The 20,245-nt window shown below is 36.9% G+C and overlaps 1 protein-coding gene across 1 annotated transcript in view; it reads left to right on the forward strand.

Moving 5' to 3' along the window:
• The window catches only part of NOX4 (NADPH oxidase 4), a 160,696-nt gene that overhangs the window by 61,242 nt on the left and 79,209 nt on the right, over nt 1–20,245 (forward strand). The window contains exons 7-9 of the mRNA XM_032397656.1: nt 7,813–8,029; nt 10,435–10,599; nt 10,918–10,980. Coding sequence (XP_032253547.1) covers nt 7,813–8,029; nt 10,435–10,599; nt 10,918–10,980 — 445 coding nt within the window. The remainder of the gene's footprint in view (nt 1–7,812; nt 8,030–10,434; nt 10,600–10,917; nt 10,981–20,245) is intronic.

Consider the following 20,245-nt stretch of genomic DNA (forward strand, 5'->3'; position numbering starts at 1 on the left):
AGTATTCTTGTTACACTGTGTCTTTGTAGCTCTTCATTCAGTGGACAGGTGGTCCACATCTTTTAAAATCTATTACCAAGCCTCAGAGTGGTGCCTGTCATTGCTAACAACATAGATTAAGGAGAATGCGAATTGCACAGAAAAAAAGAAAGAACCTACATGTATACTCCTTGAAAATATCCAGGGGGAAGATAGAAATTCCCATAAACACCATATATCCAGAAGTACAGAATAGGATACACTACGTAAAATCTTATATAAAAGGGAGAACGTCGAGGTACAGCAGGAGTTGTGGTTGAATGGTGGAACAGTCCAGTGCTCTCTTCTGCCTACCCCATTATGTATCTGTGAGTTCCAGTATGAAAGACAAAAGGCAATACAGCAGTCATCTCTCCTAGGTAAATTATAGTGTTTTTGAGGGCAAGAATGTTTCTTACCTATCTTTATCAATGGAATCCCTGTCACAAGTCACCAATGAGTGTGTGCTGGATTAAGTGGAATTGTATTAATTGGCTTTTAGCCAGGAATTTGTTGTCCTTCTAGGCCCTTCCAGATTTCCCCAATTATCAAAGCATTGCAGATAACAATAAAAAATAATCTGTGTTTTTGTTTCAATGTAATTGGATTCCCATTTTGGGACTGTCGCTTATGTTTAGTGTTCTCTGGATAATAAGTTCTTATGGTAACTAGTATATCAATTCCTGTGCCAGAGGAATTAGCTTTTAAGTCTTGACTATTTTGGTCGTCTTGCAGATTGGCACATTTTTTGTTGGAGATTTTTGTGTAATTCTGTGGCTAAAAACTCTTTAGGTTACAGAAGAAAATAATTTCATTTCTTTGTTTTCTTTCACTTTTTGGCTTTTGAATTTTTTATCCACATACATAGAGTGAATACAATTCCTAAAGAATTAAGTCTTTCTTATCTGGAATTCAAATCTCTGTCACATAAAATTTACATATTTCCCATATGTTAATAACATAATGTTCTATACAGCTATGGTCTTTAAGATATGTTTTTCCCCCATTCCTAATTTCCTATTCATAGGATTGATTTTCATTTTTTGTGTAAAAAAATGATTTTTCTGTATAACAATTCTGGACTAAGGTCTTACGATTTATTTACTTTTGCTGCTATCTTATCCTGGAAGCAGGTGGGGGTAGGTACTGAGGTCATGTGGCATTTTCTCCCTTAAGGATCCATATGTGTGGGTAGACTGACGCGGTATATACAGAGCATTGTCATGTACATAAATTCACTTGTGTTGGAAGCTACTTTTGTTCACAATTTTTTAATCTAAATTGTGAGTTTATTTTTTCCCCACTCTGAAGATAGGAATAGTGAGTTTCAGACCAAATACTTTCTCACATAATTTTAATCTCACTTTCCTCTTGGATCTTAATTCATAGTAACAAGTGGTCCTGGCTGGGGGTGAAGGTAACAAAGTTGGGAGGAAAAAGAAGGAACAAGGGCACCATTTAAGAAGTATTTTTAGTACATTAGTGTTTTTCTGAAATGTGAAATCATTCTTTTATTCCCACTACCATTTTAGTGAGGTCTGAAAGCAGAGGATATACTAAGAAATATCGGATGCTTACACATTTTTTTCTTCCCAAGAGATCAAAGTCCTTTGCTTTATATACTTGTGGGGTAGAGAGGCACATGGACTATCTCACTTATCCAGCTGAGGAAAGTTCGTAAAATGACCTATTTAACTTTACACACTTAAGGAATGTTCCGGTCTTGATCCTGTGTTCTTAGGCTCCAAGGTTTAGTTTTGCCAGCTGCATAGTTTCTGTGGCTGGCTACTTAATTTGCAGGGCTCACTGCAAAATGAAAATGTGAAGCCCTTTGATAAAAAATTATTAAGCATTTCAAGATGGTGACAACCAAGTGTTGGACCAATCATGGGGCCTTTGGCTCCATCAAGAGCATGGCTCCATGATACTGCAAAACTCACATACCCGTGATGTTGGCCCGGTCTGTGTTGCCCAGTCTTGAACATGGGACGAGCTAGACACAATCTGTGCTCCAGTCAAGCTGGATGTGAGTTCATTCAGGTGTCAGTAGCAAGCACCCAGGAAGGAATGAAGAGGCAAGGACCTGTCTAGACCAGACAAAGTGGGGATGGGAGTGAAAGCTTTGATCTGACATGTACTCAGATGCTTAGAGTTTCCTTGATGTATGCTGGATCCTTAGCTTAGGAAAGCATGCCACTTCTAACATGCTCCTAACAAATAGGTGGACAACATGACTTGCTTGATAACTTGTCTGCTTAGATTAGAATTGGGTCAGGGTCAGGGCAGGGCTGAGATCTCAGAATGAACTTAGAAATACTCAAGGGTGAAGAAGGAGTGTAAGTTGCAGACTGATTTAATTGTATTTTTTACAAAGGTGAATGTGCATACATGGTTTACTTTACTAAATACCATTTCCTAATATCCAGACATCTTTTTTGAAGTTGGATTATGAGTTCAAACCCCCTTCTGTGTTTGTTAAAGCCAGATGACTCCTCAATCATGTGTTTCAACAGCAACCCAAACAAAAAGTTGTAGGTATACTTCCAGTCATTCATGAAGTCATTCAATGAATATATATTGAATGCCTGCTATTGATTATAGGCCCTGTTCTAGGCACCAGCAATATAGCTGAGGAACAGGACGAATCCTTGACCTTAAGTAGTGTGCATTCTAGTGGATTCCACAAAAGCCATTCCAGTGAATTCCAGTGGGTTTTGAAATAATGAATTTGGGTGTGTTTTCTTAAGCTCTTTTTTTGTATTGAAGCAAAGTAAAAAGAACAGTCAGAAACAGGTTGTTCTATTTTTTCTGTAAAGAAACATTCTGTGTTATAGAATACTAGGAAAAAAGTAGGTTCCTCATGGGACAAGGATTTTTTTTTTCTCTACTTTAAAAAAGGATTAAAATCACAAACATAAAGGTTACATAAGCGACATTGCATTTGTTAGATATTTTTTAACATGCAATTAAAGTAAGAATGATTTTGTGATTCTCCTACAGGCAGGCATGGCATTCTGTAATATTTAATTTTTGCCATAAAATATTTTTATTATTTCTGTGTTGTAACCTAGTGGGATTTATTCTGTGTACTGTATTATTTTCTATAACTTTGTCATGAAAAAAATGGTAGTATAACTATACTGCCTCTTGAAGAAAAAAGGAAAAAAAGAAAGAAACCTATTTTTTGAAACTCTGTTGAGTTTTGAAAGCACATCTTGAAATCCTTATGAGTACCAAAACAATAGCATCCACAACCATTTATTTTGATACACCATAAAATCCTTGATTTCTCATGATAGAAGAACACTAAACATTCCAAAGATATTTCAAAATCTCTCCTTTGGAACATAATACAACTAAAAAAATGAGTAATAAGCATTCCTATTCCTACATTGTCTGTGTGCTTTCTTCCCCTACCCCTGTTATATCACCATCTTAACTTGGCAAGACTCTTTGTTTACCATTCATGGACATCGTTTTCCTTTCCAATTATTTATCATTTATTTATGAAAGATACAACAGTATGTACAAGAATGTTTTCTTTATTTTAACTTCTATGCCCTTGCTATATGCAAAAAAATTATGTGATTATTTGCTTTGAAAATCAATTCACTAGAAATGCACTAAAGGTCTACCATGTGCCAGAAACTTGCTAGAAGGCTGACAGGGTTTGGCAGTGAGTATGGACATATGGGGGGGTTATATAAATGCATGAGACATGTTTACGCTCAGCCAGGTGTCTGCTTGAGATTCTCTGTGTCTTCCCTGCCCCTCCCCCCCAAAATAAATCTTCAAAAGAAAAATATCTTTTAATTTGAGAACTGTATGTTATTTTAAGCTACTCTCAAGCTAAATGGCATAGGTTACCTGTCTTAAAACTCCATTAAAATGTTGCTTTTTTGGTCTCATTTTGTAATTGTTGCCATCAAAGAAACATGGGTAAGAGAGAAAAGATCTATAGACAGACAATGATAACAAATAAAAAATATCACTCATTAAAAAAAAAACAAAAACAAGCACAGAATCTCAGTTAGATTTGGCTAAATAAGGTGGCAAAGATACTGATGGGTTCACATGGAAGGACACTGGCAGATTTTGAACTCTGTGTTGAAAGGATAAGTACTGGGCATACCAGTAAGGTGCTTCATGCCTTACTGCCTGTTCCTGTAAACTTTATAACAAATTTGTGTGGTAAAGATCAGTGGCCCCATCTTAGAATGAGTGAGAACATGCGAAGCTGTTACCTGCCCAAGACCACACTGTCAGCGGTGGCCAGGTCAGAGACCAATGTAGAGACCTTCCCCTGTACTAGGCCTTCCCCTACCCCTCCATTCCTCCTACGGACAATATCCTGAAATTAAAGACCAATGTATGCATTGAACAAAAATGTACAGCTCTATCTGGTTATAGATTTAGAAAAGGAGGAAGTATACTTCTAACCAAACCAATAATTTTACATTATTTTTCAAGACCAGTTAAATGCAATAACTTACTTTTTCACTGTACTATAAAAAATAGAAGTTCTCATTCCTTTCGTACTAGTACAGAATTTCTTGGAACTTTTAGAATATGCATTCTTAGAATATAGTATTTCTTTAAACATTTTATTTGGTGCCCATTAAAATAATTTCATTCTGAAGAATTTTTAATAGAAATGTAGCGTAGATATTATGGATATATTTGGATTGATAGGTAAATATCAGATATCTCTATTCCATTTACTTCACTGTGAGCCATTTGTTAAATTTAAGTTATATCTTATGTATGATTTTTATTGTTTTATGATTGTTTTGAATCCCTAGTATCTAATTTATTTCAGCAGACATAATATACATGTCTTTCTTTAGAGTTTAATGCGATCTTTCCAAATGCAGCAGAGCTTTCAGGAACATGCAGCTCTGTGTTCATATGCCGGACAATGCTGACCTTCCTTGTTGCCCACATCACTGAGATGTATGTACTAGGCACGCCTAAAAGGGACTTTAGAATATTACATACCCCTTGAAATACCAAGAACAGCAATGCTTTGTTTGACTGAGCTGGCCTGAAGATTTGTACTGCATAGTAACAACGTTTGTCATTCTAAGGATCATTACCACATGCTGTCCTGCCCACCTGAACACTTAAGACTTAGGAGGAGTAAATAACATTCCTTTGCCCGATGTTAAGCAACCCCCTTCCAACACACACACACACACACACACACACACACACACACACACACACACATCTGACTTTATTTCCAGGCTTTTGTTATTTTAAACCTCTTTCCTTGATGTCAACTTCTTTAATCAACTGATTTGTTTTATATGATATAGGTTTTTGGAATGAGGAAGATGAGGTTTCTGAATCCCATGCTTAGAGAACCATTTAGTTACTCTCTTACCTAAACAAAGACTTAAGTCTCTCATCTGTGTAATGGGCATCAAAACGCTTACCCCGTATGATTATTTTGTTTTCAAGTTTAAGTGAGAAATAGATGTTTAAAAATTCCTGACATCCTTTCTTAAATATTAATTTTCCTGTCCTTACCTTTTTCATAGGTATGTTGTAAGGATCCAATTAACTAACATGAGGTATAGTGACAGGTGAAGAGCATAGAATTTGAGTCAGAACAGGGTTCAAATCTTGGCTCTGCCACTTATCAGCTGTGTGACCCTGGGGTGTTATTTAATTTATTAAAATAGTTTCTTAATTTGTAAAATGGGAATAATAATTCCTATTTCATACAGTTGTGCATATAACATGAAATGTATATAAATTGTTTGGGGCCTGATGTCTACCACACATTGCTAAGGTCTTATTAAAATACTCTAGCCCAATTATCTGTGGTCTCACTTCCATTCAGCTTCTCCGAAGATGTCTTCTCAACTAGATTTTAAGTATTTGAGGTTCAGGGACCAGATTTGACTCCTTATCGAACTTTGTACAATCACCTAGAATAGTGCCAAGTGCATTATGCCAAAGCTTGTTCAATTTCAGGCCAGTAGAATAAATGCCTGAGATTTTTGGCCTACCCACCTGTCAGTCTTGGGATGGTCAGTAGGAGCAACAGGTTTGGGTAAATCTTTACTTATAATGGGAGCTGAATCAAATTCATAGGTTTTCCAAGTGTAATACCACAGTGATTGTATTAAATGACTAGAATTCTATGAAGGGTTCTGTACTTGGCTCACATTTCTATAATAACCATTAATCTATTCTGTACCTAGGCCATATCTACTGCATTGCTTTAAAAAATGGGTGTGTGGGCTGCCATTGATGTTACATAATACAGCCTGCTACTTAGTACATACAGTATACTATAACATATACTGTGTGCTCTCTAATGTCTCTCTAATGAGCACATAGTAATGTTATACTATATAATCTCATTATGATTAGTTATAAGGAAGAAAGCAATATAAAAAGAAGAGAGAGGGGCACCTGGGTGGCTCAGTTGGTTAAGCATCTGCTTTTTGGCTTGGGTCATGATCCCGGGGTTCTGGGGTCGAGCCCCTCGTTGGGCTCCCTGCTCAGTGGGGAGTCTGCTTCTCCCTCGTCATCTGCCCTTCCACCCCGCTTGTGTGCTCTCTCTCTCTCTCAAATAACTAAATAAAATATTTTTTAAAAAGGAGAGAAAAGGAATGAATATAACCAAAAGGAGAATGATCAGGTTGAGTAGATGGTAAATTCCAGCAAAGACTGCCTTGGCCACTGCTTTTCTAATTTTCATATATTGGACCTCTTTAGTCTTATTATTCATGTTATAAGTTTTGTTGTTGCAAAATACCATATTTGTAAAATCATTTATAAAATCAGCTGTGATGTACTTAAAATATACATTTTTATAACACACTAATGTTAATTATTTGGTAACTTGAAGTCATTTAAAAATACATTCTTGGCTAACCAGGAAAAATAATTTTGGGTGCCAAAATTTTAATATCTTTAAAATAAAAATAAAACACACTGTCAAATTTCCAATGCTTTTCAAAATCTTAATTTTTTCTTCAAGATTTGCTTATGCAGTGTGGATCTTTTTTGATGTTCTACACAATCTGTCACTTGATGCACTATCCCAATGAGGTAGATCTTACTTAACTTTTTATTAGTAACAACACAAAACACAGAAAGTTGAATGGTGATCTTAGAAGGTCACAAAATATGAAACAATCAGAATGGTATTTTAAGGTTGTAGGCTTTCCTGCCTGACTAATTATCTTAGAGTCTTTTATGCAGTCTTGGTTATGGAGAAATTGAAAAGTAAACATGTGTAGGGTCTAATTGCTGTATATTAATTATTTTCAGACCAAAGGAGTTGCAAGCTTCCAGTTCCTGTTACTATGTTTGTTTAAAATATTTCTGTAAATCAGCAAGGCCTGTTTTATCCAGTCTTAGCCAAATCAAATATGATCCCTATACTTTCCCATTTGTGTTTGAAGATATAGCAAAAGTACTCATTATTATAGTATTTATTGAAGTGAAAACTGGTATATGATTGTATGCATGCCTAACAGAGTTGAAATAAAGGCTGTGAAATTAAAGAATAATTGGAAAGATTGATGTGTTCTTCCCTACCATGTATTTGTAGCATTTGTTTAAGGGCTAATGCTCTTGGTTTAGTCCCGCAGTAAAGAATTCATTAGAAGTTTTAGGATTTCTCAATTGCTCCTAAGTAAGATATATGAAAAGCACTTTTCAGATAAATGCTGCGGAAAGTTAATAAGAAAAAGAGGCTGTTTTCTTACACCATGTCCTCTGATTTCAATTTTGTTTTCATCTTCCTTTTTTCCCCCCTTAATTTAATTTCAGAGGGCTGCTGAAGTATCAAGCTAATTTAGATACCCACCCTCCTGGCTGCATCAATCCTAATGGAACCCGCTACCAGCATGTTCACTTACCAGGCCATGGCTTGGAACATTTTCATGAATCTTTCCCTGGAGGACCTTCAAAACCAGATGAACTTACCCAAAACAGATCCGTGAACATTTGTGTGGAAGAGCCCAGGTTTCAAGCTAATTTTCCACAGGTCAGATTAATTTTATATCTTTGATGGTCTCCTCAAGTCCATATTTCCATAATTATTGATCAGCATTGCATTTAAACATGTTTTTGGAGGTTTATAAAGCAATTGTAGAACATTTCAGGATGTTTCAGCAGCAAGATAGTACCTATTTTTCCATTAGAGGCAGCTGCCAGGTCAAGGAGAAAGACCTATGATATTACAGAATATGGAAAATTCTGCTCAACTGGCCATGTAATCTTTGCATACTGTGGCACTGGTACTTGCCTAAAGAGAAGTGACAAAGACATTTTCCCTATCCACTGAGAAAAGTAGGTTGAATAATAAAAGCAATAGTGAAAGAACTAATACTAATTGTAATTATTATTATCGTATAGCATAATATTGTGGTATGATATTATGAATGATATAAATGATAAATTGTAAAATCAATTTATTGAATGCTTGGTATCATCTGCTAGGTATTGTGCTAAAATGTACTGCTTGCATAATTTCTTTTAATATTCACAATAGCCCTTTGAAGCAATTACTATCATCCTTGATTTTCTGATGAAGAAATTGTGACTTCAATACATAAAAGACCTTGAGCAAACTCTACAACCAAATACAGGCAGAAGTAGAGTCCAAAACCAGGTCTTTGACTAAAATACTTGCTCTTGGAAAAGTTCTTACCCAAATACCCAGCGAGTGGTTCCATAAGAGCCCTAATCTTCCCATGTGAGTATGGGAGCTGTCCATGTGGGAATTAACACTCTTTGCCTATGGGACAGTGATGCCAAATGTCTCTTTTCAGAAGAGAAGAAAGAAGAGTGAAAAAGTAGAGTGAATTTGTAGATGACTTTGGAATGAGTATGTTAGTCTTGTGTTTATTTTTAATAATAATCCTCTAGGTTTCTCATAGACTTTGCAATTTGCAGAGTTTTCTTGGCTTCACACAATGCTAGCTGTTAGGCAGGGAAGGTACTCTGAGTCCCATTTTACTTATGTGGAACTTGATGCTCAAAGGGTAAGTGACTGTCTCAAAGTTGCAAGACTGCTGCATTGCAGGGCTCGCCTACTGCTCACACAGCATGCAACTAAATATCAGGAAGAGGCATGATCTGTCTGCATGGAAGGAAAAAGGTCTGAAATAGCTATGTAAATAAGGTTTAAAAAAGTAACCATTAAAATAAGTTTGGGTCGGTGGCCTCCCAGTGATGGGGGAAATATGGCGTGCAGTTCTAGGAGAAGGGTTGGCTACACAGACAGGACAGGCTTCTGTACTTCTAAGCGTATGCAGTGGGTTATCCTGGGGTTGGGGCTATCCATCCAGCACACATGCAAAATCGTTACACTTTCCAAATTCTATATAATACCTTCTGTTCATATTATTTTTATTATGTAAAAGTAAGTTGTAAGCAACATGCTTAGTATACTCTATATTTTAAAATACGTTCATATACATTTTATATTGTATATACATTATGTATGTGTACATTATGCATATATTATATGCATTAAAAACACCCAGAGTTGAGTAAAAGGCATAGCATAAGAAAAACAATGATATTGTAATACTGATGTAATGGGACAGATGGTAGCCATACTTACAGTGAACATAGGATAATGTGTAAACTTGTCAAATCACTAAGTTGTACACCTGAAACTAATATAACATTGTGTGTCAACTACACTCAAGTAAAAAATAAATAAATAAATAAGCGTAAAAAAAACCCTTACCTGACATTTTGAAGAATTCCAATTACTCCTGAAAATTAAAACATTTTAATACCTTAAAATAAAAAAAAAAGTATTCAGGGGCGCCTGGGTGGCTCAGTCATTAAGCGTCTGCCTTCGGCTCAGGTCATGGTCCCAGGGTCCTGGGATCGAGTCCCACATCGGGCTCCCTGCTCGGCGGGAAGCCTGCTTCTCCCTCTCCCACTCCCCCTGCTTGTGTTCCTGCTCTCGCTATCTCTCTCTCTGTCAAATAAATAAATAAAATCTTTAAAAAAAAAAGTATTCATACATATATCCAGGATTTTTTTTTTTTTAACAAACATTGGACTGGTGCATTTTTTTCTAAAGTTGTCTTCAGATTTATTTGAGCATTTAACTTCCTTTCTTCTCTTTTTAGATGAAGATATTGCATATACATACATTATGCATTTATTCTGTATGCACAGAAGGAAATATGAAACAAAGTATGCATACCTGTTAATGTGGCACATTACTTCTTTTGTTTTATATTTAGTCTTGTTTGAATAAGTCACAGTGAGCACCTTATTTTTTACAGATTTTTCTTTACGTTTTATTGTTTAAAATACAGATTACAATACCATTACTGTAATGTATGAAATAAACAATTGAGCAGGATATAAAGATTCCTTCAACACAAGAATTTCTTAAAGTATATTTTAAAAATTCTCCATTAGACTTGGCTTTGGATTTCTGGACCTTTGTGCCTGTATTGTGCTGAAAGACTTTATAGGTGTATCCGGAGCAATAAACCAGTTACCATCATCTCGGTCATAAGCCATCCCTCAGATGTCATGGAAATCCGAATGATCAAAGAAAATTTTAAAGCAAGACCTGGCCAGGTGAGTCAGTGTTCAGCAACTTTTATTTATGTATGTATTTATTTATTTTAATTTTTTAAGGGAGGGGAGGGGCAGAGGGGAAGAGAGACTTAAGCAGGCTCCATGCACAGCACAGAGCTGGACACGGAGCTTGATCTCGCAAGCCTGAGATCATGACCTGAGCTGAAATCAAGAGTCAGATGCTTCACTGACTGAGCCACCTAGGCGCCCCAAATTTCCTTTATCTTTATATAATTTTTAAAAATTAGTATTCGTGCCATCATTAGAATACTTACACTTCTTTTTGGTCATTTAAAAATTATGTTTGTTGTTTTTTAGTATATTATTCTACATTGTCCCAGTGTGTCTGCGTTAGAAAATCATCCATTTACCCTTACAATGGTAAGAAACTTGTTTTTGATTTTTAAAATTTTTTAGAGTGACATGCATCTTTTTCTTTTGTGTGTGTGTATTCTACCTCATTCTAAAAATCATTCAAGGCGATCACAATGCCCTAAATGTTAAAGAAAGCCATTTTTTATACAAAGAAATATTATCTGTTCAGAAACTTTGTAACTCTTTATTATTTTTGGACACTTTACAATTCAGGAAGCAATATATTTGAAATGTATTAAAGATTGGTGATTCAAAATACAGAAAATTTCCTGGATATTTACATTTTTCCTTTTACGAAATATGTACCAAAATATAATATGTATGGTTTTTTTAGAGAGATTGAATTTAATGACAAAAAGGGTACTCTGAGTTGAGGTGGAAGCATAAGAAAATCCAGGCAGTGTTTAGAAAGGAAAAAGTCCATTGTAATTGGTGCCCAGACTGTGTGTGAGGGAGGGAAAGGAAAATAAAGTTGAAAAAATAAAATGGAATAAATATTGGGTGGGGGAAAGATCTGGCTAAGTAATGATGTCACCAAATATTTTTAGCCTATCAGACATTGTTTAACATTCTTTTTTGCATTGTAAGTATAGCATGAGCATATTATCAAAAAGTAAACAATTCACTTTTCCTCATTTCCCCCACTTTTCAATCCTCTTTCTTCTCCAGTATTTGGCATATATTCTTCCAGACATTTTCCTCTATACTTAGGCATATATAGATGTTTGACATTCGTTTGCTGGATCATTTGTTTTATAATTTGCTCTTTTTACTCAACAATATGTCATTGACAACTTTCCATGTTACTCTATTTGCATATGCCTCATTCTTTTTTAATGACTGCCTAATATTTCACAGTAGGATAGTACTGTAATTTATTTAATATTTCCCATTGATGATGGAGACTTGATTTTTTTTTTTTTCCAATTTCTAGCAAAGGTAACTAAGAACAGGACCCACATGTTTAAATATATGCTTAAGATATGCAAATTGAACAGATGCGGGGACAGAAAAATCACTGGGTGCTTAAGTGCTGAGATGTAGGGGTGGGGCTCTCCTGGGAATGGCAACAACTTTTTTTTTTTCAAGATTTATTATTTATTTGAGAGAGGCCGGGGAGGGGCAGATTCTGCGATGAGCATGGAGCCCAGCGCAGGGCTCGAGCTCACAACCCCGAGATCACAACCGGAGTTGAACCTAAGAGTTGGATGCTTAACTGACGGCACCATCCAGCTGCCCCAAGAATAGCAACCATTTTCAGATTTGATGTGTTAGGTTGAAAACTTGGAACCCTTGGCCATGTTACTTCATCTTTCCGTGCATTTGTTTCCTCAGAGTAATACTGTGATAAAAACAGTATCTACTCCTAGGTATGTTGTGTGTTTAAGTGAACTCCCACAAGTAAAGCATATAGAACAAAGCCTGGAACATGGAAGGTGCGAGGTACATGTAAATATATGCTAGCAATTATTACGATTTTTATTTTCATTGTGAGTTTGCCCCTTGAGAACATGTACTTGTGAAGACAGGCCAAAAAAATCTATATTTAAGGGATAAAAGAAACAAAAAGGAAGTGTCAGGGAGTTAGAGAAAAAACAGACATGATTTGTTCAACAGCATTTCTTTAAAGGAAAAATATATTTTTGCTTCAGTTCCTTCAAATTTTGCATTCTGTTTGTAGGTAGCAGACTTATTTATTAATGATTAAAGAAAGGTAGTTTGGCATCTAGTGAAATGATTGACAACATTCCATTTTATCAAGGAAGATGGCAACACTGGCCTCCTTGGGGAAGAAATTAATTTACTGTTGTTTCTTCGACCTGATAATAGAGGAGTACAGTCCAGACACCCTTTCATCTGGTGCCATGTGCGCGGCTGGCTAGAGTGAGAGGGGAAATGTGTTGTTATGAGGAATAGTGAAAACCTAGTTGCCTTCGTGGGATTGAAAGCCAGGACCTCAGAGTCCAGGACCCAGCCATCACCAGAGCCAAGTAGGCACGTCATGCCCTTCACTGCTCTAGGGTATGCATGCCCTACAACATGGTTTAATATTGCCCTAGTTCCAGGAGACCTTAGGATCCTTGGTGAGTAAATGTGACAAACAAACCTTCCTGTATGATGCTTCAGCTGAATCATGAAGGCATTCTCACACGATTGCATCCACTACAGTCAGAAGCACCGTGTTTAGTTCTGGTAGTTTAAGACACATTTCCATTTCTCTGATTGCATGTATCCCATAAATATGAAGTTGGTAACATTAAAAAGAAGGGAATAGGGAGAAAGTGTGCACGTACGTTTGTCTTTATTTAAGTAGTTTAAAGAGTTTGGTCTACTCTTGGGGTCATACCAAATTTACTTCTGAAGTTAATCTTTCTTTGTGTGCAACTTTTTTTTTTTCCACCTTTAGTGAGGTGTAATTGAAAAATGAAAAAGTTGTATATATTTAAGGTGTGTGACTTGAGACTTTATTTTGAAAATAGTTTCTTCACCATAGCATTAAATAGAGAATATGGGATAAGAAAAGAAGGTGGTTGCTGAATGATAAATATAGAGAAGAGAGGGTTTTTTTTTTTTTTTACAAAAATATTTCCCAACATACAAAAAAGTAGAGAGAATGGTATAATGGACCGCCATGTTCTCATCACCCAGCTTCAGTAAAAACAAAGAATATAGTTAATTTTTAGTATACATTGTATCACTGAAAATGTTATGCTCCTCAAAACAGAAAATCCAAGAATTTTTCTCTTATGGTGCGTGCCAAGAAGAGGCTTTTAGATCTACTCTCTTTCAGTTGTCCTAGGATCCTTTCACAGGGCAAAGGAGAAATTCAGAAATGAGCTGTGTGTGGGACATACGGGCTCCTGGTGGCCTGACCTGATTCCCAAGCAAGTGATTGGGGCAAGTGCTGTGATAGGCCTGTGGCTGGCTGCAGGCACAATTGGGAGGGAGAGAGGAGTGGGGGAAGGGGACAGACCAGATGGAAGAGTAACCAGAAGTAGGAGCCAGAGTTAGGAAAAGGAGAACAATTATATGTAATGTAAAATTCACACAAAGAACGTGAACTTGAGAATTCAGCCCCACTCTGTCACTCATGGGTTCTGTGCCTGGGAGGGTATCTCTGGTGGTGGTCAGTATTTGGTAACTACACTATTGTTATTTTTAATAATCCTAGAATGTTTCCTTTTAATTTGGATTTTTGCCTTCACTTCTGCAATTATGTTTTTTTTTTTTTTTTTTTTGAGAAGCAGGGATAGCACATCAATGTGGTTTTTCAACCTGAAAATGAAAAATTTGGGCGATATCACAGTAGTCTCAGCTTTTGAAAATCTGTCATGTAGGTGAAGGATTAGATATTTTTCCCTTGGGATCCCAAGGTGTAGAAATAAGATTAACAGTAAAAAGTTTCAGAGAAATATATTTTGATTCAATATGATAAAGACATTTCTAACAATGAGACCAGTCCAGAAACTTAGAAAGCCATCTCCCTGGAATGTTTAGAAGGAGATTTCTGCTAGATCAGGACTTTCCTGCTTGGGCATTATTGACATTTTGGGTCAGATAATTCTTTGCTGTGGCATGTTGTCCTGTGCATTATCAGATGTTTATCAGCACCGGTAACCACTACCCACTAGCTGCCAGCAGTACCCCTGACTTGTGACAATGAGAAATGTCTCCAGACATTGCCAAATAAACCTTGAAGGGCAGAATTGCCAGCAGTTAACAACCATTATGCTAGATCAGTAGTTGCCCAACACAGCTTACAGTGCCCTTAGGATAGTGCTTACACAGTCCTCACAGTGCTCTTTATGAGAAGGGAGAATTTAGGAGGCACTAGCGAAGGTGAAGGGTTACAATGCCTAACTTGTGTTCTGGGGACCCTGATCTCATGTCAGTGGGAGCCTGTTTCTCCCTCTCCTTCTGCCTCTCCCCCTGCTCATGCTTTCTCTCGCTCTGTCAAATAAATAAATAAAATCTTAAAAAAAAAGAAAAGGTAGGATAGCAGTATAAAGATAAAACAAGTTAATCAAAAGCTAAAATGATGTAAGAATATTCTCAGATATTTGACATTTTTGTCATCTGAATGAAGGATGATTATTTTTTTTTTTCCTATGGAATCCTAAGATGTGAGAATAGGAACAACCATACATTATTCTTGGAGGAAACATAATGGTTTAGTGCCTACTTTGGGAACTAGGATGTGTTTGCCTGGGGGGGGGGAGACAGTCGAGTTCCTCACCTCAGTGAGGCTCTGTTGGATATACAGCACCCCTGAGTCTCCTTAAGAGCAGCAAAGGATCATCACCCGCTGCCCTGACTCTGGAGGTGGACTGGTGAGCCCTCAGCACTAAGCCTCTGAGGCCAGTGCAGGCTTTTTTCAGAAGATTCAAGTTCATGAGTGCATTGGATGGAGGCAAAAGTTTGGACACCTGGAATTCTATATTCCCCCAGTTTTCCTTCTTTCTTACTTTTTTCAATTAAGAAAAGATTTTTCCTTATTCCTTCTGCTTCTTCCAGGCCACTTCTTCAGTTCTCATAAAGGAACATGGTCCTTTGAAAATCCTCTGAGGAAAAACATGAGAAAGAAAAAGCATTTTTCTATGACCTAAAATAGTTTGGAAAATACTGCTTGATATACATCACTTTTAGAAATTCATAGTGCCTCTTAGCATATTAATAGTTCTGAGAAGTTCTTTAATAAACAATCTCATTAAATTATATTCACCCACTTACTTAATACTTTCTCACTTTCCCTCATTTGGGTCTTGGTATAAACTAGTCTGTTCGCCCTTGGGAACCAACCTCTGTCTGCTTCTTCTACTAATGCACACTCCAAATGCCTGACACTCTCTTTGCCCGGGCGGTTCTTCTCATCTTTCCCACCTCATTCAATGTCACTTCTTGAGAAGCCTTCACAGACCCTTCCTAGTAGGTTGTTTCTTGACCTTTTCCTCTTATAAGTGCTTCTGTACAGTCTTCAACACCAGTGACCTTAGATTATTTGGTTAATGCCTCCTTATTCCTAACCAAAAGGTCCAGGAACCCTTTCAAAGATGCATTCATAGCACAGTGTCTGGGACACAGAGTAACCCAATGCAAATCTGTTGAAAGAGTGAAAACACCTAATATATAACTAGCATTTGTGATCTAGCTTGAGAAATACTTTATAGATAGATTCTCTTTCCCTCATCTTTTTTTGTTGTTGTTGTTCTGTTTTGGCATACTCTTACTTGGAAGGTGAAGCTAGAGAAGAGGAAGTTATAGGGATTAAAGAAAAAGGAGAAATGTCTTATGGCTGAAGTGTTTTCAGTTAAAGACTAGATTGCCAGCTCTGTTCTGAGTCTAATCTGTAAGGTCATGGTGGCTATTTTTCTTTAGCTCAGAAGAGGAGGGGGGATGTACTTATGGCAAAAGTGGTTGGGGGAGAAACACCAAAGGCAAAAGGAAACAATCCATGAGTTTTTCTGGTCAAAAACAATAAGGTTCTTTTTCACCTTCCATCCCCCGTTCCCTGGGCTAACAGTGGAAAATCCCTCGTTCCTAATTTCTGTGCTTATCTGACAAATGCTATGAATATTTCTTAGGAAATAGGTCTTCGTTTTTTAAGTTTAGGTTGTGTATTCACATTTGTTCTTATTTTAAATATCTTTTTTTTTTTTTTTTTGGTATCTGTATCTCATAGTTTAAATTGTAACAATAGTTGGCTTCCAAAAAAAAAAAAAAAATGTTAAGGCAAAGGAAGTTCTTTTCATCAGGCCATCTGTGTACTTGTGTAGGCTTAGGAAATGGTTTATAGCCTTCCCAGATTTTGGGGGGGTTACTGGCTGGCTCACTCCTACTATCCCCCAAGGGAGTTTCTATTTTCATAAGGGGGAAAAGAGGCAAATCTTGCTGCTGCCTAGGAACGAATTTGAGTAAAGCAAACAGTTCTAAGCTAAATTTTACATCGTGCTGTTATGTTAATGTATTGTCTTTTCCTGCCATTTCTTTCTTTTTGTCTAATTACTTCGACTTGGCACTTACATGTAAAATGCATGCTTCTCAAACATTTTCACTGGGTATTTCCCTTAAGGGTTCCTGTGAAATAAAGCAACACAAAGCAATTTCCCATTTCCTGATTCCCACTAAAAAGTGTGTAAACACTTTATCTTTGTTAAGGATAATAGTCCCTACTAATTAAGTGCCCAAGAAGTTCTTTCATAAACTTTGAAAATATTGTAGTTTTAATTTTTATTGTATTCCTATGAGACATGTATTGTTCATCCTGTATGATGCAGAAAATAATGTGCCTGAGATTAAATAACATGTCCAAAGTCACACAGCTGGTTAATGGCACAGGTGAGATATAAAAATGGACCTGCCTGGCAGAAAGGCACGTTGCTAGCTAGCTGTTCTGTGCTCTCACCTGACTCACCATCCATTGACGTTCAGGGCATTCATATATATATTTTTTAAAGATTTTATTTATTGAGAGAGAGCGTGCGCACGCTTGCACACACAAGCAGAGGAGGGGCAGAGGGAGAGGGAGAGAGAGAATCTCAAGCAGTCTCCATGCTGAGTCTGATGCAGGGCTCAATCCCACGACCCTGAGATCATGACCAGAGCCGAAATCAAGAGTCAGACGCTTTACCGATTGCGCCGCCCAGGTGCCCCAAGGGCATTCCTATTTCTGAAACTCCTCTTGCTTTCGGAAATCCTTGTTGTTGGAGTCAAACAACAAAAAAGAATTGCTATTTAGGAGAGACATTTACTGAAACTATAAAAATGTTAGAGAAAAATGCAGTTGAAAGTTCTGGATTGTCCATACTACTAAGCCCTTCTCTATTGTGGAGCATTAAAGGTCAGATTCCCCTGCTAGAGAAAAATCTAATCCTTGTTTTCACATACTGTGCCAATGTACAGAAAAATCAAATCTATAAAATATACAATTATAAATTCAGTAGTTTCACTTTCATTTTTAAAAATGGAGATAAAGCATTTAAGACTAAAAATACAAAAATAAGTACAAAAGATAAGGTACAGAAGCACTGTAGTAGGTCTCACAATTTTAGTCAAAGTACAACTAAGTTTTGAGTACTGATTTAATTAGGAATCCAGAGGTTGGGAGTGTTAATTGCTTAAAGTGCTTCAGTGTTTCTTACGCTTGACATTGACTTTCCTACACAAGGAAGACGTGCTAATCTGGTGGGTTTTCCCAGGAACCTGTGACTGTTTTCTGCTAATGCACCTGGATTCTCTCAAGCAGAACCACCAGGCATGTGTTTGCTGACAGGACTGATGGGGATCAGAGGCCATTGTGTAGTGTTAGACTGTGGATTTTGGAATCCTACAGCCTGGATTGGAGGCCTAGATCCCCCACTTAGTACTATGACTATTGACATCTTTAACTTTGGTTCACTTCTTTATTAAGTGTGGTTATTAGTGGCACTGGGGTGGCTCAGTTGATTAAGCGACTGCCTTCGGCTCAGGTCATGATCCAGGAGTCCCAGGATTGAGTGTCGCATCTCCCTCTGACCCCCCCCCCCCCATGCTCTCTCTCTCTCTCTCTCATTCTCTCTCTCAAGTAAATAAATAAAATATTTAAAAAAATTTTTTAAAATGTGGTTAATAATAGTAACTTCTCTATGCAGTTACTCTGCATCTTTTAGATATAATCAAGTGCTAGGCATGGTGCTTGGCATATAGTAAGTTCTCAGTAAGTTTGCAACTATTACGGTTCTTATTTTAGAGAATGGCTGGAGAACCAAGACAGGATTAAACTGAATTGTTTTGTTTTGTTTGCTTCATTCTGCAGCATGCAGTAACTAAATTCTGGCCACAGATTGGTTGAGAAACAGTCATTTGAGGGAACTGAAGATTTGCCTCCTGTGGTTGACTAGCCTGTAGGATGAATGTCTTAGGTTGGGTTTCCTGGGAAACAGACTGAAAGGTAAAGATTTTCCTGAGGAAGTTTGTGGGGAGTGTGCTCAGGACAACATTGATAAGGAAGGAGGGACTGAGAACACACCACAGAACTCGAACTGCCTCAACAGAGGCCTCCTCAGGTCTGACAAGAGCTCTGCCTAAAATGAAAGTTCAGAGTTGTCCTATGTTGAGGTCAAGAGGTCAAACCTTTGTACTCTCCACTGACCAGTCGTTGGAGGTCAGATAGCTCCAGGGAGAGGCACTTAGATAGAGGCACGGAAGCTTCGCTTCTGTGGCTAGCCGTTCCTGGGGAGGGTCTCAGTAATGAGCTCTGCAGGAAACACTTGGAACAGCTGGGAGATTGAGGAATTAGTGTTTTGATCCTGAAAATTGGGGGTGGGGGGAGGAAGATCTGAGCAATGCACCACAGTTTCCACTACAAATGACATTTAAATGTATGTCTTTAACTTATATATTTATATTCGTTTATATATTTATAAATATATTAAAAAGTGTGGTAAATATATCTTTTGTGAGAAAATTCTTCTTCTTTAAAACTTGAATTTAAATATGACACACATAAAAAAATCCTAGCTTATCTAAATTCATTGAACTTTAGAAATGTGTAGTCCAAGGGGATTAAGAGGCACAAACTCCCAGCTATAAAATAAATAAGTCACAGAGATGAAAAGTATAGCTTAGGGAATATTGTCAATAAGATTGTAATAACTTTGTATGGTGGCACATGGTGATTACACTTATCGTGGTGAGCATTTTATAATGTATATAATTGTTGAAGCACCATGTTGCATACCTGAAACCCATATAATATTAAACGTCAACTATACATCATTTATACAACAGCTTGTAGTCCAAACACCAACTTTTTTTTTTTTTTTTTTTTTTGCTTATTGTTCGGGAGAGGGTATATCTAAAGCACAGATTCTTTAAGGGATCAAAGCAACCAAAGTAACATGATTGATGAAAAAGTTAGATCCAGAATTCATGTTTTCAGATTCTTCTCCCTTTTTAGACCTTTATGGGCTTCAGATCTGGATAGAGTTTTACATTTTGTTCTTCAGCTATGTAATGGATCTTTAATGGTGCTTTTCAGCCATGCTCTATAATTACCAAAATTTGGATTTTCTACCAAAACAAATTTTCTATCAGGGTATGCTTTCACCTAATTTAGATATGCAAATCAGAGATGGCTTTTAAAAAGCCCAAACTTAAGAAAGCATGAAAATTACTGCTTCCTATGAGATGTAGCATCTCTTAGTAATTACCTGAGATGGACGTTAATTCTGTTCATTGATATTCTTCGTGGATTCTCGATTAAAGAAATAACGTAGACTCTGCTTTTTTGTGG

Source organism: Phoca vitulina, unplaced genomic scaffold (genome assembly GCF_004348235.1).
Source record: "Phoca vitulina isolate PV1807 unplaced genomic scaffold, GSC_HSeal_1.0 scaffold101, whole genome shotgun sequence".
NCBI lineage: Eukaryota > Metazoa > Chordata > Mammalia > Carnivora > Phocidae > Phoca > Phoca vitulina.